This window comes from Sardina pilchardus, chromosome 14, assembly GCF_963854185.1.
Source record: "Sardina pilchardus chromosome 14, fSarPil1.1, whole genome shotgun sequence".
NCBI classification, from domain to species: Eukaryota; Metazoa; Chordata; class Actinopteri; order Clupeiformes; family Clupeidae; genus Sardina; species Sardina pilchardus.
Window position 1 is genome coordinate 2,662,518 of NC_085007.1, and position 21,425 is coordinate 2,683,942.

Below are 21,425 nucleotides of genomic sequence, written 5' to 3' on the forward strand. Positions count from 1 at the left end.
CTGCTTTTGTCATTCTCTCTCTCTCTCTCCCTCTCTTTGCACCCTCCCTCCTTGCTCCATCTCTCTCTCTCTCTCTCTCTCTCTCTCTCTCTCTCTGTCCCTCCCTCTCTCTCTCTCTCTCTCTCTCTCTCTCTCTCTCTCTCTCTCTCCCTCTCTTTGCACCCTCCCTCCTTGCTCCATCTCTCTCTCTCTCTCTCTCTCTCTCTCTCTCCCTCTCTTTGCACCCTCCCTCCTTGCTCCATCTCTCTCTCTCTCTCTCTCTCTCTCCCTCCATCTCTCTCTCTCTCTCTCTCTCTCTCTCTCCCTCCTTGCTCCATCTCTCTCTCTCTCTCTCTCCATCTCTCTCTCTTTCTACTCTCTCTCTCTCTCTCTCTCTCTCTCTCTCTCTCTCTCTCTCTCTCTCCCTCTCTCTCTCTCTCTCTCAGTGGAGGGGGTGAAGGCTCTGGAGGTGCTGGTGGAGCTGCCCCTGCACCACGTGGCTCTGAGCAGTGATGAGCTCACTCTGTCGGCGTGCGGGATGTCTGAGGAGGCGGGGCTCTCCATGGCCTTCTACGACGTGCGCTCCTTCCTCAACAAGGTAACTAACGCGCCAGGTGTTCACACGACGTGCGCTCCTTCCTCAACAAGGTAACTAACGCGCCAGGTGTTCACGTCAGCTGGACTCCACCTGTCGCCAGCTGCAGCAGCGCTGATGTTCATGTCGTATCACATCGTAATGTCACACCGTAAACAAACACGTGTGTGTGTCTCTTCCTGTTATCAGTCGCGGCAGCACTGATGTTCATGTCGTATCACACCGTAAACAAACACGTGTGTGTTTCTCTTCCTGTTATCAGTCGCGGTAGCACTGATGTTCATGTCGTATCACACCGTAATATCACACCGTAAACAAACACGTGTGTGTTTCTCTTCCTGCCCCCTGCTGCTCAGGCCAGGCCAGTGAAGGCTCCGTTCGCGTCTTTGCGGCCAGGCACTGGCGTGGGCACCCTGGTGCAGGACCTCAAGTGGAACCCGGTGCAGGCGTCCGTGCTGGCCACCTGCCTCTCGGACGGCAGCATGATGGTCCTGGAGGTGACCGGGGAGGTCAAGGTGTCGGCCCAGCTCCCCGCCGCTGTGGGCATCACCTGCGGTAAGGAGCGACCTCTGACCTCTTGACCCCTTCAGCTGTGCTGCCTAGTCAGCATACGTGGGAGATGAAAACATGTTCGCCACTAATGTTGGACACACACACACACACGCACGCACGCACGCACACACTGTTCGTTCAGTTTCAACGCACCTCTTGTGTGTAAATGTGTTTGGGCTGTGTGTGTGTGTGTGTGTGTGTTTGTGTGTGTGTAAAATGTCTTTGGATGTTATGTGTACAGTGTGCTGGAGCCCCAAAGGAAAGCAGGTGGCAGCTGGAAAGCAGGATGCCACAGTCATCCAGTACACACCAGTGAGTACACACACACCACACCACACCACACACACACACTAACAACACCACACCACACCAGTCATCCAGTACACACCAGTGAGTACACACACCACACTACACCACACACACACACACACACACTAACAACACCACACCACACCACACCACACCACACCACACCACACACACACACACACACACACACACACACACACACACATTAACAACACCACACCACACCGCACCACACACACCAGTGACTTTACACACACACACACACATGCACACACACACTAACACCAGTCATCCAGTACACACCACACACACCAGTGACTTTACACACCACCCCAGTCACTGTGGTTTCTTTTATAAATATGAAATATGACTCTATAAACACATAAAGTTTATAATCTGTATGGACTGGCTCTATAAGCACATGGTGTCTGTTTGGAATTGTTTTAAGCGCCTGCTGATCTAATAAGTAAGGTCCTCCACATACAGTGTTTGAGAATATATTTCACTGAACTGGATTCTCATGTACGCATATCTCTTATGTCTAATTGCTTGACTGTATACTATAGATATAGGAAAATATTAAATGTGCCCCTCCCCCTCCTCAAAAGGCCCTGCAGGAGAAGAAGGTGATCCCGTGTCCGAGTTTCTACAGCTCAGACAACCCTGTTAAAGGTGAGCACCTCTCACACAGCACTCTAGAACCAAGAAGCTCTCACACCGCACTCTAGAACCAGGAAGCTCTCACACAGCACAGCACTCTAGAACCTGGACGCTCTCTCACCGCACTCTAGAACCAGGAAGCTCTCACACAGCACAGCACTCTAGAACCAGGAAGCTCTCACACAGCACAGCACTCTAGAACCTGGAAGCTCTCTCACCGCACTCTAGAACCAGGAAGCTCTCTCACCGCACTCTAGAGCCAGGAAGTTCTCACACAGCACTCTAGAACCAGAAAGCTCTCACACAGCACAGCACTCTAGAACCAGGAAGCTCTCACACAGCACTCTAGAACCAGGAAGCTCTCGCACAGCACTCTAGAACCAGGAAGCTCTCACACAGCACTCTAGAACCAGGAAGCTCTCACACAGCACAGCACTCTAGAACCAGGAAGCTCTCACACCGCACTCTAGAACCAGGAAGCTCTCACACAGCACAGCACTCTAGAACCAGGAAGCTCTCACACAGCACAGCACTCTAGAACCAGGAAGCTCTCACACAGCACAGCACTCTAGAACCAGTAAGCTCTCACACACATAGACAGTAAAAGATATGGACAGAGCTATCACGTAGACGGCAGCAGAGACCGAGGAAGCAAATCTCAACGGCTTTTTTTTAGGTCTTCTTGTCTCCTGCGCAGGCTCAGTTGTCGTACATGTGACGTAGGCACGTAGTCTGACCGAGTCTGACCTATGGCGACGCTTTACTCTCGCTGGACGCATGCGCCTTTAACACTTTAGCATTGACTTCGGAAAAACGTTAATTACTCAGCCGATAAGACAGTTACGAGATTATTATGTCAATTTCACAATGTAGTATGTACCCCGACAATAGAAAATGTTCATATAAAGGCTTAAAACGCTTCAGCTCTAACGTAATTTGATGTCAAAGTGGCGCTTACGCCCCATAGGATTCAATGGAATGGCCAGCTAGCCACGGTCTTCTCGTTAGCATGGCGGCCGCCATACTGTCTACACTCTCAGAACGTTCGCTGCCCCCTTGCTCACACAGCACAGCACTCTAGAACCAGGAAGTTCTCACACCGCACAGCACTCTAGAACCAGGAAGCTCTCACACAGCACAGCACTCTAGAACCAGGAAGCTCTCACACAGCACTCTGAAGATCAGTGAATGCAGTTTGGATTGGATCATTGAATTGGTGTGTCTGTGTGTGTGTGTGTCTGCAGTGCTGGACGTGTTGTGGCTGAGCACGTTCAACTTTGCGGTGGCGTACGCAGCGGCCGACGGATCTCCAGAGACGCCCCCTGAGCTGGTGGTCGTGTCCCTGCCCGTGAGTCTCCGTCCAACTCTCTCACCATAACAGCACTCTCTCCCCATAACAATGCTCTCTCACCATAACAGCACTCTCTCCCCATAACAATGCTCTCACCATAACAGCACTCTCTCCCCATAACAATGCTCTCTCACCATAACAGCACTCTCTCCCCATAACAATGCTCTCACCATAACAGCACTCTCTCCCCATAACAATGCTCTCTCACCATAACAGCACTCTCTCCCCATAACAATGCTCTCTCACCATAACAGCACTCTCTCCCCATAACAATGCTCTCTCACCATAACAGCACTCTCTCCCCATAACAATGCTCTCTCACCATAACAGCACTCTCTCCCCATAACAATGCTCTCTCACCATAACAGCACTCTCTCCCCATAACAATGCTCTCTCACCATAACAGCACTCTCTCCCCATAACAATGCTCTCTCACCATAACAGCACTCCCTCACCATAACAACACTCCCACACCATAACAGCACTCTCTCCCCATAACAATGCTCTCTCACCATAACAGCACTCTCTCCCCATAACAATGCTCTCTCACCATAACAGCACTCTCTCCCCATAACAATGCTCTCTCACCATAACAACACTCTCTCCCCATAACAATGCTCTCACCATAACAGCACTCTCTCCCCATAACAACACTCCCACACCATAACAGCACTCCCTCACCATAACAGCACTCCCACACCATAACAGCGTAACAGCACTCCCACACCATAACAGCACTCCCACACCATAACAACACTCCCACACCATAAAGGCACTCCCACACCATAACAGCGTAACAGCACTCCCACACCATAACAACACTCCCACACCATAAAGGCACTCCCACACCATAACAGCGTAACAGCACTCCCACACCATAACAGCACTCCCACACCATAACAGCACTCCCACACCATAACAGCACTCCCACACCGTATGTCCGTACCCCGTCGTCACTCTTTGATAAGACGTGAAATATCCAATGGAAGTTTATTTCCTGCTATTACACCTGCCAGGGATTCCATGCTTAGCTGCTGCCTAGCAGGTAAAACACGTTTTAGTGGCTAAAGCCTACATTTAAAAAATGTATTAGCTAGAAATGATGCCACAAGCCATTCAGTGCTATACCAGCCACTTCCGAACTTTGCAGTGTCACTGGATCTAAACAGTCATTGAAACACGTCACACGTCAGTACGCTATTCATCTAACCAATGGAACCTAACCTTGGACAGAGTTCAACCGTTCTAAATCAATGTTCTAAAGAATCTTTGGCTAGAACACACTCAATCACAACATGTACTCAACTGGTGTTCTATGATATGATTCTATGGTGGTAGCGTCAGCCAAATGAATACGTATATCTAATGTTATATACTGATGATATTGCAAACACAACAGATAAAGGTATGGTGCACATTCGCTCACCATTTCAAACAGGGCTGAAGGTAAAGACATTGGCAGTGTTGTGTTCCTTTGCAGTGAAGTTCACACTGTGTGTGTGTGTGTGTGTGTGTGTGTGTGTGTGTGTGTGTGTGAAGAGAGGACTGGGATATTCGCCTAACTGCTGACACATCTGTGTTCATCTCATGCTTACATCTCACCTTTGGGCTATTCAGGGATGAATATTGTGTGTGTGTGTGTGTGTGTGTGTGTGTGTGTGTGTGTTCCAGAAAAAGGATGAGAAGAGGGCAGAGAGGTATCTGAACTTTAATGACCTGGTGTACGGCACCTGCACGGAGAGGCAGCACCACTACTTCCTCTGCCACATCGAGGACTGGTACGTGTGTGTGTGTGTGTGTGCGCGCTTGTGTATGTGTTGGCATGTTCACAGGTGCATGTATCCATACACTCAAGGGTCATTCCACCTCAATTCAACGGATTTTAGAGAAAATTTCTGCTTGACCATCTTAGATTTGCTTCAAACTTTTACCATCTAAAGAGTAACCATTTAAACTAACTTAGCCAAAATATTAGATTGGTATACCAAATACATCCAGAGAAAAACATTTTTGAACATGGTACCCCCCTTCTGATTTTTGGCACATTGGCGCCCTCATCTAAATCTGCAGCAAAGTTCAGATGTCATTATCTCAAAAGGTTTTCAAGCTAAAGACTTAAAATTTTCTGTGAATAATGATTGCTACGTATAGATTCCACATATTTATTCATAGGCCGTATGTGTTGACACTGACTGTGTTTCAATCTTGTGAAATCAGAAGAAAAATTGCAGATATTTTTCACATCCCCACATTGGGTGCCCCATTACACAATTTATAAACAAAATGTTTGGCAAATGGTTATGTCTCTCTACAGAAGTGTTTAAGCTGTTTTTGAAAAAGTAATTAAGAGGTGTCTATAATGCTTTTTTGTTGGAAGTATTGTAACACAAAACTGAAAAATAATCAATTTGGATGATATTGTATCTCCCCATTACAGAGGTATGACAAGCTATACCAATGAATTGAACACATCTCCAGAAAGAGTATGGAATGGGCTTTCAGACTGTGAAATTTCAAGATGGTATTATGGCTATGGTTATTGAAATGTTATTTTTGAAATATTGGTCTACTATAACAGCACATTGCTGATATCACTAAATAGTGACATCTAGTGGCATTAAATAGTGGCAGCAGCAATTTATTTAGGAAATACAGGAAATATTTTATTAGTTCATCACCCAGCAAGTAAATGAAAAAATGAATGTTTAACAGAATAAGACATAAACATCTGATACTTAGGAATAAGACAAGGATTATGAAATCATGAAATAATAGCACAAAAAAACAACGCTAATTGTTGTAATAGACCAATATTTAAAAAATAAAATTTAAATAACTGCAGCCATAATACCATCTTGAAATTTCACAGTCTGAAAGCCCATTTCATACTCTTTCTGGAGATGTGTTCAATTCATTGGTATAGCTTGTCATACCTCTGTAATGGGGAGATACAATATCATCCAAATTGATTATTTTTCAGTTTTGTGTTACAATACTTCCAACAAAAAAGCAATATAGACACCTCTTAATTACTTTTTCAAAGACAGTTTAAACACTTCTGTAGAGAGACATAACCATTTGCCAAACATTTTGTTTATAAATTGTGTAATGGTGCACCCAATGTGGGGGGTTGAAAAAAATCTGCAATTTTTCTTCTGATTTCACAAGATTGAAACACAGTCAGTATCAACACATACGGCCTACAAATGAATATGTGGAACCTATAGGTAGCAATCATTATTCACTGAAAATGTGAAGTCTTTAGCTTAAAAACTTTTTGAGATAATGACATCTGAACTTTGTTGCAGATTTAGATGAGGGCGCCAATGTGCCAAAAATCAGAAGGGGGGTACCATGTTCAAAAATGTTTTTCTCTGGATGTATTAGGTATACCAATCTAATATTTTGGCTAAGTTAGTTTAAATGGTTACTCTTTAGGTGGTAAAATTTTGAAGGAAATCTGAGATGGTCAAGCAGAAGGCATTTGTTGAATTGAGGTGGAATGACCCTCAAATGTTGTATGTTTAGGAAGACGTGGGGTGTGTGCGCGCATGCCCAGTGAGCAGGCTTAGCTTGACGTGTGTGCGTGTGTGTGCGTGTGTGTGTGCGTGTGTGTGTGTGTGTGTGTGTGTGTGTGTGTGTGTGTGAAAGAGTGAGAGAGTGAGAGTGTGTGTGTGTTCGTGCTCATCTCAGTCTCCTGCTCTTCCAGGGATCTAGTGCTGTGTGTGTGTGTGTGTCTGTGTGTGTGTGTTCATCTCTGTGTCCTGCTGTTCCAGGGAACTTGTGCTGGCAGCGTCGGCAGCCTCCATTGAGGTCAGCATCATCGCCAAGCAGGAGGACAAGCAGCCGCCTGTGGTCAGTCTCCTTCAACTACTGCGGCTACTTTAGCATTCATATCTCACAGCCCTTCAACTCCTGCGGCTACTTTAGCATTCACATCTCACAGCCCTTCAACTACTGCGGCTACTGTAGCATTCGTATCTCACAGCCCTTCAACTACCGCGGCTACTTTAGCATTCACATCTCACAGCCCTTCAACTACTGCGGCTACTGTAGCATTCGTATCTCACAGCCCTTCAACTACTGCGGCTACTGTAGCATTCGTATCTCACAGCCCTTCAACTACCGCGGCTACTTTAGCATTCGTATCTCACAGCCCTTCAACTACTGCGGCTACTTTAGCATTCGTATCTCACAGCCCTTCAACTACCACGGCTATCCGCATCAGTCACTCATTCATCATTTTATAACTAATGTGTGTGTGTGTGTGTGTGTGTGTATTCATGTGTGTTTTGTTGAGGGCAGTGTATACATTAGTCATTGTATTGTGTGTATGTGTGCGTGCGTGTGCATGCATGCGCGTGCATGTTATATTGTGGTTATGTGTGTGTGTTATATTGTGCTTGTGTGTTATTATATTGTGTGTGTGTGTGTGTGTGTGTGTGTGTGTGTGTGTGTTTCAGACTAACTGGGAGTTGTGGGTGCTGGAGGATGCCAGCAGGGCGGAGCTTCCCGTCACTGAGAACAGCGATGACACACTGCCATTGGGCGTCGCCATCGACTACACCAGTCAGGATGAGATTCACATTTGTGAGTAACACACACACATACACCCACACACACATATACACAGACACACATATACACAGACACGCGCGCAACAACAACCAGACCCACGTTCACACAAGGGTCAAGAGGGGAGTGTGGAAGCTGATGAAGACTGGCAGCCAGACAGCTGCAGTAGCGGCCTTGAGCTGCTTCAACTCCACCGATTTTACACACACACACACACACACACACACCGTGTTTAACTCAACACACGTCTGGCTTTTAAAAGTTCCACAACACACACAGTTCTAGTTTCACAGGATACCCTTGTGGACTCAGAAAGGGGTTGTGTTAAATGTGTGTGTGTGTGTGTGTGTGTGTATGTGTAGACTCGGGAGGATGTTGTGTTAGGTGTGTGTGTGTATGGACTTGGGAGGAGGTTGTGTTAGACGCGTATATGTTGCCGTTATCTGCTGAACACACACACACACACACACACACACACAGAGGAGAGAGAAGAAGAGGAGAGGAGGGCGCTAGGGTTGTGCCGATGGACGATATCATCGTCCATCGTGATGGTTGACAGACATCACGATGGAAAGCAACCATCGTGATGCCACGCCCCCACTTATTTCTACTACAGACTAAGCTAAAATATTAAAAAATAAAAACTTTTCCCTGGAAATGAAATTGAGCCTAGAACTGATGCACATGTAGGGTGCTTAAAAGGCTGTCAGCCAAACAGTGCAAAATTAAAAACATATTAGTCTGAGACCGTCTTGTTCAAATAAGTCCTCCTTGCAACGTGAATGTGTTATTGTCTTTTTTAGGCTACATGTCTCGCAGTGTAGCCTACATTGAACGCAAAACATGTAGTCTAATAATGTTTAAGAATGAAATAGTGCAAATGAATTATTATTGTTACGACTGGGACATTCTAGCTCTAATTTCTTGCGAGGCTACAACACTGAAGCGCCGAATGCGTCATTCTCTAAAATAAACAATTTATTTCGTTATCGTTATCAGAAGCTATAGCCTACGTCTTTCACTGTAATGCTTGTATTTCACGCATTTGTCTTTAGCAAAAGCCCCAGCAGCGGAGTGGCAATCGGGATTCGTTAGGCTATTTGTAAAAGTTGTTTAGCCTACATCAACTGTTATTTAATTCGACTTGACTGCGCGATCGCAGCCTACTTTCACTTTCTGCTGCCCTCATAGTCGGCAAGCCGGTAGCCTAATAACGTGGGATGCGTAACATATGAGTTAGGTACAGACTGGGCTATTCAAGATTTTAGATGAGTGACCGCGAGGTTTTTTGCGAGGCCCAGCGAATGCTGGCAATGTGTAATATACCGCTGGTTGGTGTAAGCAGGTGTTTAGATTGGCTGTCTGTCGGTCTCTTACTAGGATTTTCTTGGAGCAGATCTTCCACACATTAGCCCAGTCAGTATGTCTCTTAGCTGTCTACTTTCACCAGGCCATATAGCCTATATAATATTTAATATAGGCCATATATAGCCTATAATATAATATATTTATTTACACCCCCCCCCCGACGACGATATCATCGTCCATCGCGATGTTTTACTGTACACATCGTCATATGCCAATTAAGGGGCCATCCCCCAACCCTAGAGGGCGCTGGTGTTTAGGTCTGTCTGAGAGGAGAGGAGAGGAGAGGAGAGGAGGAGAGGAGAGGAGAGGAGAGGAGGAGAGAGGAGAGGAGAGGAGAGGAGGAGAGAGAAGAGGAGAGGAGAGGAGGAGAGAGGAGGAGAGAGAAGAGGAGAGAGGAGAGGAGAGGGGAGAGAGGAGAGGAGAGGAGAGGAGAGAGAAGAGGAGAGGAGAGGAGAGGAGGAGAGGAGGAGAGAGAAGAGGAGAGGAGAGGAGGAGAGAGGAGAGGAGAGGAGAGGAGGAGAGAGAAGAGGAGAGGAGAGGAGAGGAGAGGAGAGGAGAGGAGGAGAGAGGAGGAGAGAGAAGAGGAGAGGAGAGGAGAGGAGAGGAGAGGAGAGGAGGAGAGAGGAGAGGAGAGGGGAGGAGAGGAGGAGAGAGAAGAGGAGAGAGAAGAGGAGAGGAGAGGAGGGCAGTGGTGTTTAGGTCTGTAGGAGAGGAGAGGAGGAGAGGAGAGGAGAGGAGGAGAGAGAAGAGGAGAGGAGAGGAGGAGAGGAGAGAGGAGAGGAGGACAGAGGAGAGGAGAGGAGAGGACAGGAGAGGAGGAGAGAGAAGAGGAGAGAGGAGAGGAGAGGAGAGGAGAGAGAAGAGGAGAGGAGGAGAGGAGAGGCGAGGAGAGGAGGAGAGAGAAGAGGAGAGGAGAGGAGGAGAGAGGAGAGGAGAGGGGAGAGAGGAGAGGAGAGGAGGAGAGAGAAGAGGAGAGGAGTAGAGAGGAGATGAGAGGAGAGGAGAGGAGGGTGGTGGTGTTTAGGTCTGTCTGAGAGGAGAGGAGGGTGGTGGTGTTTAGGTCTGTCTGAGAGGAGAGGAGGAGAGGAGAGGAGGAGAGGAGAGGAGGGTGGTGGTGTTTAGGTCTGTCTGAGAGGAGAGGAGGAGAGAGGAGAGGAGAGGAGGGTGGTGGTGTTTAGGTCTGTCTGAGAGGAGAGGAGAGGAGAGGAAAGAAGAGGAGAGGAGGGTGGTGGTGTTTAGGTCTGTCTGAGAGGAGAGGAGGAGAGGAGAGGAGAGGAGGGCGGTGTTTAGGTCTTAGAGACGGCAATCAATGCAGCAGCTCTCCATTCATCTGAATGAGTCAGACGACACAAGCACTGCAGAGAGGAGGAGAGGAGACGGAGAGAGAGAGAGGGGGATAGAGAGATAACGAGGGAGGGAGGGAGAGAGAGTAGCCAGACTATGCAGTGCAGTAGAATATTAATGTACTTAACCAGACTATTCCTCACATCCACAGTAGTGTGTGTCTGGGTGTGTGTGAGTGGGTTTGTGTTTGTGTGTGCGTGTGTTTATCCAATACTAGGAGATGAAAAACAAACTTATCACAAGAAGAACACCTGTAAGGCAGTCTTATTTGAGAATGTGTGTGTGTGTATGTGCGCGCTTGTATGCATACGAGTGTGTCTGTGCTTGTGTATAGGCAGTTTTTTAAGGCAGAGTATGTACTTGTGTGTGTTTGTCGGTGTGCTTTTCCGTACATTTGTGTGTGTGTGTGTGTGTGTGTGTGTGTGTGTGCGTGCGTGTGCGCGCGTGTGCGCTTTTCCATACATTTGTGTAGTTCTGTTTTGAATTGTGTGTGTGTGTGTTGCTGTAGCGGACGATAAGAAGCTCCCTGCGACCCCCACGCTGATGATTCTGAATTGTGTGTGTGTGTGTGTGTGTGTGTGTGTGTGTGTGTGTGTGTGTGTGTGTGTGTGTGTGTGTGTGTGTGTGTGTTGCTGTAGCGGACGATAAGAAGCTCCCTGCGGCCCCCACGCTGATGATTCTGTCGACGGACGGCGTGCTGTGTCCGTTCTCCATGATCAACATCAACCCCGGCGCCAAGCAACTGGTCGCCCCGGCAACCAGCCTAGCCCTGGACGGGGAGAGGCCACCCAGCGCAGGTAGGAGATATGCAGCATGCAACACACACGCAACACACACACACACACACACACGCACGCATGCAACACACATACACACACACAGGTAGGAGATATACAACATGTAGCACACACACACACACACACGCGCATGCATGCATGCAACACACACACACACAGGTAGGAGATATAAAACATGTAACACACGCATCACGCAACACACATACACACACACACAGGTAGGAGATATACATGGGGTTGGGTATCGAGAATCGAGAATCGATTGGAACCGGAACCGGCTTTCCGATATACCCGGAATCGTTCAAAAGTTTAAATTTCAATACCTAGTATCGATTCTCAGTATGCTGACCGGAAGAAGAAACCGCTGAACACCAACAAAGAAGCATCCACCGGAAGTGTTCGCACAATTGTAACTATATAGCCAATGGACCTTGCCCAAAACTTGTGACAACAGGCCTTACCCTCATAAGTTGTTTTTCATTGTTTATATGCTATTCTGCACCAGGTTAGCCGAGGGGGAGCAAGACAACATGTTTAAGTATCTGCAGCATCATACACACATGTGTAGCCTAAATGTGTTTTCATGAGGTTTCATTACATTATAATATTTATATTCAAGTTCATAGATTTGATATTTATATTGTAGTTCAAAACAGTCCTGTGAGAAATTTATTGTAAAGTTAAAATTGATGGAGGAGGTCAGACTATTTCATTCAGAAAGACCGTTAGCTAGCTTATTAAAATACTGGTGTCCTAAATTTTTTGACCCTGCCTCTTAAAAGAATCGGAATCGAGAATTGGTAGGAACCGGAATCGAAACAACGAATCGGAATCGGAACCGGAATCGTTCAAATTCAAACGATACCCAACCCTAGATATACAACATGTAGCACACACACACACACACACACACACACACACACGCGCATGCATGCATGCAACACACATACACATACACAGGTAGGAGATATAAAACATGTAACACGCATCACGCATCACTCACACACACACACACACACACACACACACACGCATGCAACACACACACTCACACAGACACCATGCAATGTGATATGGCACGATCCCATACCAGATCTCATTGAAGAAAAACAACTTAGACATGCATATAAGAAGTATAACACCAACTTAAACACATGGAACATTACCACTAATGCTATAAGCACACAAGAAAGAACACAAAGTAACAGAAAAGGTAATGATCATCTTTCGTTATTATTGTTAGCACTTCCTCAAACTAAGCTGCGTCTCTTCGGAGCTGTCATTTTCATAAGTGAGCCGCGGCCATTTCAGCTTCAAATGAGCTTCTAACGCTAGACAAACGCCTTTATTTGCAACGCGATCACCTTGTACCCAAACCATTTTCGGTGCGAAGGAACCATTTGTCCTCCACTTACAAGCTCCTTGGTTTGCAGGACTCATGTTTGGCGCTGTAGGGGATTTAAAAAAGTGACGTGAGTGAAAGGGCGGCGCCGGGGCTGCGTGTATGAGCGGGGGACAGAGAGATGAGAGTTGGGAAATTGCGTGGCTGATATTTCAAATAGCATAATTTATTTTAAACGAATCGGTTAACCGGTTTCAACCGGCTAATGAGCCTCGGTGGTCGGTCAAGAAAATTTGTAGTTTTCGCCATCCCTACTCAGGATTGGCTCTGCACCGTTATGATGACCACATGTACTGACGCCTGAACCGGCCCAAAGGAGCTCTTGTCTGGTGAAGCGTACTGTAGATCTTGTCTGGTGAAGCGTACTGTAGATCTTGTCTTGTCTGGTGAAGCGTACTGTAGATCTCGTCTGGTGAAGCGTACTGTAGATCTCGTCTGGTGAAGCGTACTGTAGATCTTGTCTGGTGAAGCGTACTGTAGATCTTGTCTGGTGAAGCGTACTGTAGATCTTGTCTTGTCTGGTGAAGCGTACTGTAGATCTTGTCTGGTGAAGCGTACTGTAGATCTTGTCTGGTGAAGCGTACTGTAGATCTTGTCTGGTGAAGCGCACTGTAGCGTACTGTAGATCTTGTCTGGTGAAGCGTACTGTAGCGTACTGTAGATCTCGTCTGGTGAAGCGTACTGTAGATCTTGTCTGGTGAAGCGCACTGTAGCGTACTGTAGATCTCGTCTGGTGAAGCGTACTGTAGATCTCGTCTGGTGAAGCGTACTGTAGATCTTGTCTGGTGAAGCGTACTGTAGATCTCGTCTGGTGAAGCGCACTGTAGATCTTGTCTTGTCTGGTGAAGCGTACTGTAGATCTTGTCTTGTCTGGTGAAGCGTACTGTAGATCTTGTCTTGTCTGGTGAAGCGTACTGTAGATCTTGTCTGGTGAAGCGTACTGTAGATCTTGTCTGGTGAAGCGTACTGTAGATCTTGTCTGGTGAAGCGTACTGTAGATCTCGTCTGGTGAAGCGTACTGTAGATCTTGTCTTGTCTGGTGAAGCGTACTGTAGATCTTGTCTGGTGAAGCGTACTGTAGATCTTGTCTTGTCTGGTGAAGCGTACTGTAGATCTTGTCTGGTGAAGCGTACTGTAGATCTTGTGAAGCGTACTGTAGATCTTGTCTGGTGAAGCGTACTGTAGATCTTGTCTTGTCTGGTTAAGCGTACTGTAGATCTCGTCTTGTCTGGTGAAGCGTACTGTAGATCTTGTCTGGTGAAGCGTACTGTAGATCTTGTCTGGTGAAGCGTACTGTAGATCTTGTGAAGCGTACTGTAGATCTTGTCTGGTGAAGCGTACTGTAGATCTTGTCTTGTCTGGTGAAGCGTACTGTAGATCTCGTCTGGTGAAGCGTACTGTAGATCTTGTCTTGTCTGGTGAAGCGTACTGTAGATCTTGTCTTGTCTGGTGAAGCGTACTGTAGATCTTGTCTTGTCTGGTGAAGCGTACTGTAGATCTCGTCTGGTGAAGCGTACTGTAGATCTTGTCTGGTGAAGCGTACTGTAGATCTTGTCTTGTCTGGTGAAGCGTACTGTAGATCTTGTCTGGTGAAGCGTACTGTAGATCTTGTCTGGTGAGGCGTACTGTAGATCTTGTCTTGTCTGGTGAAGCGTACTGTAGATCTTGTCTGGTGAAGCGTACTGTAGATCTTGTGAAGCTTACTGTAGATCTTGTCTGGTGAAGCGCACTGTAGATCTCGTCTTGTCTGGTGAAGCGTACTGTAGATCTTGTCTTGTCTGGTGAAGCGTACTGTAGATCTTGTCTTGTCTGGTGAAGCGTACTGTAGATCTTGTCTGGTGAAGCGTACTGTAGATCTTGTCTGGTGAAGCGTACTGTAGATCTCGTCTGGTGAAGCCTACTGTAGATCTCGTCTGGTGAAGCGTACTGTAGATCTCGTCTGGTGAAGCCTACTGTAGATCTCGTCTGGTGAAGCGTACTGTAGATCTCGTCTGGTGAAGCCTACTGTAGATCTCGTCTGGTGAAGCGCACTGTAGATCTTTACTGTAGATCTTGTCTGGTGAAGCGTACTGTAGATCTCGTCTGGTGAAGCGTACTGTAGATCTCGTCTGGTGAAGCGTACTGTAGATCCAAAGCGAAAATCCTTGGCAATGACCTTGACCGGTTATTTTGCTCATGATGCAGTATGTGCTTTATCCACAGCAGATGTTGTATGGACATGGTGACGAGGTTAATTATGTGATATTCACCAGAGGCCGTCTCTAAGAGTTGATCAGGAAGAATCAGCTGTTCTTTAAATGAAAGAACAGTTCTGTTAGTCTGAAGAAAAAGCTGTTCTTTAGTGAAAGGTCGTCTCTGGAGGTCTGTCAGCAGGAGTTGGTGAAGATGTCCGAGGTGAAGCGCTCGTTCTGACGGCTGTCATCATAGGGGACACGTCTCGCCTCTGCTCTGCCATCAGATCAATCATGGTGGAGAAGTTCAGTGGATGTGATGTTTGCTGACAGTTTGCTGATGTTTGCTCGAGTGAGGCAGAGTGTGAAGTGTGTGTGTGTGTGTGTGTTCGTGTAGTGTGTATATGTGGTGTTTGTGTATAGCCATCAGGTCCAACTCACTGTCCCAGCCAAAGGCTGTAGAACACAATGGGCAGTGAACGCTCAAATTTGAAGCCAGTAGAAGGAACTAAAATATGTTGGCGATCTCGCCAAATATGGTCAGTTCTGGGCAGACCTGGTTAATTGTGGGTTTTCTTTGCTTGTGTTGGCTCCAAAAACACCTACTGTTTAACCGCCTCTCACTCCAATGCTGTCGATGCAGCCGTCCAAATTTGGTTTCATTGCTTCAGAATGAGAAGTGCAGTCACTTGCTGACCTGGTTTTTCAGGCTGTAGTCCCAGCACTCAGCGGCACCCTCCCCAGGACACCTGCAGGGGGCACCAGAGGCACAGAAGCCACTGGACATGACTGCACTGCTTCTGTAGCCTGGAAAACCAGCGCCAACTGCTGGACGGCAAAATGTTTTGCCTGCATTTGGGTCTGGCCTCGGACCATTGAACATTTTGAAAACACTGCCCTGAATCTGGCAGATGGCAACTAAACCAATCACAACGCAGAGATGTGTTTTGAATCAACGCGGGCGGGGCAGAGGGCTCTGGGGCGGGGTTTTGAGGGAGCGTTGGCCTATAGGCACAGACACGGTTTGAAAGACAACGGGTTGTGCTCATCAACAATGTTCCGTTGTATCCATTGATCGAGGCCAGACTAAATTAGACATCCAATCCATTTAGGCTGGTTTATCAGGCTACTGCTTCTGAGCAGATCTCTGACATCAGTGCCTCTGAACCACACCACAGTTAAAAGTTTCATGCTCATGAAAAGGCAGACTGACCGATTGAGGAGTTTTGTAAAATATACACGCTAAAGCCGTAGCCGTCAAATACTTATGACCCCTGTACTTTGAGGAAGGAAATGTTTTTATTTACAATACATTATTCATTCACAACGAAAATTGGTGTCCTTAAAGGTTGGATTCCTCATTTATTTTACCTAGGCATTAAGATACATTTTCAAAAGATGATTTTATATTCCTCTGTTTAGTCAGCTTTAGCATGTGTTCAAATACTTATTGGCCCCACTGTCCATGGCTTCTAATGCTGATGAATGTTTTTCAGGTAAATTTACCACCCAGTTTTTCAGATCATTTGCTTTAATGAACGTGATAACATTCTGTATACAGAAATGTCTGATATTCATGACCGCACACTCTATGCAGATTATAGCCTACTATTCATATTACAACTCCACCTCTTGAATTCAGCTGTTAACAAAGTAGCATAGTTGGCTAGCTTATCATAGTCTAGTGGTTGGACTGCTCAGTTTCCTCACGTGTGTTTAAGTTTCAAGGTAGGCTAATAGCTTTTCTCCTTGGGACAGGCCCTTTTGCGTCGTGAAGTTGGAAACCATTGGTATTGAGATGATGGTCCACTTGAATGCAAGATTTTTAATCAGTGTCTGCTAATGCTAGTGTCTGCTAATGCTAATGTTTGCGGTAAGCTACTGACTAACGTTAGCTGTGTTGTTCTCCCTCACAGGCATGTCTGCTGCAGCCCCACCCTCACAGAAAGCCCCCCCCAGCACCTTTCCACCCCTTCGTGCCCCCGTCAGCAGCTCTACCCCTCCCCCTCCTGCTCCAGCCCCCTCATCTGCCCCAGCCCCAGCTCCTGCCCCTGCTCCTGCCCTTGCTCCTGCCCCTGCTCCTGCCCCTGCTCCTGGAGTCTCTTTTGGTTCGGCTCCTCCCCCAGCAGCCTCCTCCTTTGGTTCGGCTCCTCCCCCAGCCACCTCCTCCTTTGGTTCGGCCCCTCCTCCTGCCGCCTCCTCCTTTGGTTCGGCTCCGCCCCCAGTCACCTCCTCCTTCTCTCTGGGCTCAGCGGCGCCCTTCTCGTTCGCCGCGGCGGCCAAGCTGCTCCCGGCCGGACCCGCTGCCTCCGCCTTCTCCTTCAGCACTCCCCCTGTGGCCAAGCCCCCCCTGGTGGACCCCGGCGGTACTGCAGCGCTGGCGGCGCTGGCGTCCTCGGCCTCCCCTGCCCTGGTGCCAGGCCCCGCCCCACCCAGGCTGGGCACCGCCTCCCCCCTCACCATCGCCAAGGAGCCCGCCACGCCCGCCGTCAGGCTCAACCTCAACGACAGGTGAGAGAACACACGACAGGTGAGATGATAACACACGACAGGTGAGATGAGAACACACCACAGGTGAGATGAGAACACACCACAGGTGAGATGAGAACACACGACAGGTGAGATGAGAACACACGACAGGTGAGATGAGAACACACGACAGGTGAGATAGGAACACACCACAGGTGAGATGAGAACACACCACAGGTGAGATGAGAACACACCACAGGTGAGATGAGAACACACGACAGGTGAGATGAGAACACACGACAGGTGAGATGATAACACACGACAGGTGAGATGAGAACACACCACAGGTGAGATGAGAACACACCACAGGTGAGATGAGAACACACAACAGGTGAGATGAGAACACACGACAGGTGAGATGAGAACACACGACAGGTGAGATGAGAACACACCACAGGTGAGATGAGAACACACCACAGGTGAGATGAGAACACACCACAGGTGAGATGAGAACACACGACAGGTGAGATGAGAACACACCACAGGTGAGATGATAACACACGACAGGTGAGATGATAACACACGACAGGTGAGATGAGAACACACGACAGGTGAGATAGGAACACACCACAGGTGAGATGAGAACACACCACAGGTGAGATGAGAACACACGACAGGTGAGATGAGAACACACCACAGGTGAGATGAGAACACACCACAGGTGAGATGAGAACACACCACAGGTGAGATGAGAACACGACAGGTGAGATGAGAACACACGACAGGTGAGATAGGAACACACCACAGGTGAGAGAACACACAACAGGTATGAACCTGCACTGATAGCATAGTGTAGGTTTAATTGACAGAAATGAATTTAGGGTGTCTTGGCTATCAGCTAGAAACTACAACAGAGTCACTACATGAATTTAGTGTGTAGATCTGGAAACTACAACAGAGTCACTACATGAATTTAGTGTGCAGATCTAGAAACTACAACAGAGTCACCACATGAATTTAGTGTGTAGGCTATCATTCATCTAGAAGTCATAGTGGACATAATGGCACCAAAAAGCAGTGCCTGGGCATCTTCATCATTCATGGAGCATTCAAAACCCCAAAGTGTGTGTGTGTGTGTGTGTGTGTGTGTGTGTGTGTGTGTGTGTGTGTGTGTGTGTGTGTGTGTGTGTGTGTGTGTGTGTGTGTGTGTGTGTGTGTGTGTGTGTGTGTGTGTGTGTGTGTGTGTGTGTGTGTGTGTGTGTGTGTGTGTGTGTGTGTGTGTGTGTTAGGGGTGGCAAAGTTTTTGAAAAATGCTCCGAACCGTGCGGTTCGCATGTCACGGTTCGGAGTGTGTGTTCGTCGTACGGTCCTACGGTTCAGGCTAGTTATGGCATGCGCAATTGATTCCCATATGTGACGACATGTTTCCCTTACGTGCGAGAGTAGGAGTATGGAGTTTTGAGTGCTGCGCGCAAGGTTTTAGAAATGGCAAGTGCGAGAGATCATCCCTAGCGTGGTCAAACTGATGCACCTGACCCTGCTCGGGTGGAAGCATGTTCTTCCGCAACTGTAGACTATGCGTGCAACTTTACCAAACAGTAGAAGTAAACTCATTCTCCTTGGCCCGCTCTCGTGCGCGCTCAATGGACACCCGCCCTCGACATGCACATTAATCCAAATAGAACATTCACAATCGTGAACGCAATGTTATGTTGCTAAAATAACGACTAGTCTTCACTTCATGGATGCAGCAACGCACTTGTTTATTTACCTGCGGTGGCCTTACAGTGTCAAAAGTGCAACGTAAAACAGGCATCCTAAGTAATAGAATTAGAACTGTAAAAGTATGTATGTAGGCTATACTATATTACATGAACACAACACGCAATGACGCACAGAAGACGATTAGCTAAATTACTGTTAAAAACGGTTAGCATCATTAGAAGGCTATGCTGCAGACATTTGATAAAAACTCTTGCATTCAAGTTGACTGACCATCTCAATACCAATGTTTTCAACTCCAAGGCTTAAAAGGGCCTGTCCCAAGAAGAAAAAGTATTAGCTTACCTTGAAACTAAAACACATGTGGGGAAACTGAACAGTCCAACCTGAGCTTAGCCTGCTACTTTGTTTACAATATTTTGAGGCTTCAGCCAGACAGCTGAATTTAAGAGGTGGAGTTATAATAAATAGTAGGCCATAATCTGCATAAACCAAGTTGCTGTTATGAATATCAGACATGTCAGTATATAGAATGTATAAATAATTACATAATGTGTGTGTGTTTCAAATAAAGACAAGCTTTACATCTTGTTAAAAAATCATTCACACTATATGAAAGGAGAGCGATGAAAAGGCGATGCAATGAAAAATATGGGTGGACATTTTGTGCTGGTGCACCATCCCTGCCAAATAAATGAAAAGATTGTTGAAATCATCAATGTCTTCCCTCTTGCTTTATCAAAATCTCAACTGAAGCTTAAAGTTTCCTCAGACAATAATGTGCTTTATGTGAAGTCAAATTCAGTTTGTGCATTATTACATGATAACTATTCTCTAAATACTCTAGCCTAATTGTGGATGATTAAGCTATATGCTGAAATATGTTTCTGGAGTGTTAAAGAGTAAAAGAAAAAATAACAACAAGAACCGTACCGAACCAAAAACCGTGACCCTAAACCGTGATACGAACCGAACCGTGGATTTTGTGAACCGTGCCACCCCTAGTGTGTGTGTGTGTGTGTGTGTGTGTGTGTGTGTGTGTGTGTAGCGTGATTGACTGAGCAGAGGGGCCTTCCTGTGTGTCTCTAATAATGCAAAATACCATATGAGTCACTGATGCCATCAGCTGCCCATGCCATCTGTTGAAGGTTATAGACTCAAACGTCTGTGTGTGTGTGTGTTCTCTCTATGTGTCTCACTGTGTTCTATGTGCGTGTGCGTGTGTGTATGTGTCTCACTGTGTTCTGTGTGTGTGTGTGTGTGTGTGTGTGTGTGTGTGCAGGTTTCAATCACTGGAGACCCCTGCTCCGTTCCCTTTCTCCTCCTCCACCCCCAAACCCAGACCCCCCCCTGACACCAGCGCCCCTGGAGCCCCCCCATCAGCCACCAGCAAACCAGCTGCACCAGGTACACACACACACACACACACACACACACACACACACACACCCACCCTGGAGCCCCCCCCATCAGCCACCAGCAAACCAGCTGCACCAGGTACACACACACTCACACACACACACACACACACACACACCCACCCTGGAGCCCCCCCATCAGCCACCAGCAAACCAGCTGCACCAGGTACACACACACACACACACACACACACACACACACACACACACCCACCCTGGAGCCCCCCCCATCAGCCACCAGCAAACCAGCTGCACCAGGTACACACACACACACACATACACACCCTGGAGCCCCCCTATCAGCCACCAGCAAACCAGCTGCACCAGGTACACACACACACACACACACACACCCTGGAGCCCCCCCCCATCAGCCACCAGCAAACCAGCTGCACCAGGTACACACACACACACACACACACACACACACCCTGGAGCCCCCCCCGTCAGCCACCAGCAAACCAGCTGCACCAGGTACACGCACACACACACACACACACACACACACACACACACACACCCTGGAGCCCCCCCATCAGCCACCAGCAAACCAGCAGCACCAGCAGCACCAGCCCGCACACAAGCACACACACACACACACACGCACTATCAAACATCATTCAGTGTTTCCCACAGATTAGAAGGCAATATGTGGTGGTCGCCCCATGTCCGACGGGGGGGGGGGGGGTTGTGGGGGGATAGGGGGTTGGGGT

The 21,425-nt window shown here is 47.4% G+C and overlaps 1 protein-coding gene across 3 annotated transcripts in view; it reads left to right on the forward strand.

Annotated features, from left to right (window-relative positions):
• The window catches only part of nup214 (nucleoporin 214), a 113,720-nt gene that overhangs the window by 1,364 nt on the left and 90,931 nt on the right, over positions 1 to 21,425 (forward strand). For all 3 annotated transcript variants that reach the window (XM_062554571.1, XM_062554572.1, XM_062554570.1), the window contains exons 3-13: positions 426 to 577; positions 931 to 1,129; positions 1,368 to 1,438; positions 2,044 to 2,107; positions 3,340 to 3,443; positions 5,118 to 5,224; positions 7,223 to 7,301; positions 7,910 to 8,036; positions 11,372 to 11,530; positions 17,020 to 17,614; positions 20,577 to 20,701. In XM_062554571.1, coding sequence (XP_062410555.1) covers positions 426 to 577; positions 931 to 1,129; positions 1,368 to 1,438; positions 2,044 to 2,107; positions 3,340 to 3,443; positions 5,118 to 5,224; positions 7,223 to 7,301; positions 7,910 to 8,036; positions 11,372 to 11,530; positions 17,020 to 17,614; positions 20,577 to 20,701 — 1,782 coding nt within the window. The remainder of the gene's footprint in view (positions 1 to 425; positions 578 to 930; positions 1,130 to 1,367; positions 1,439 to 2,043; positions 2,108 to 3,339; positions 3,444 to 5,117; positions 5,225 to 7,222; positions 7,302 to 7,909; positions 8,037 to 11,371; positions 11,531 to 17,019; positions 17,615 to 20,576; positions 20,702 to 21,425) is intronic.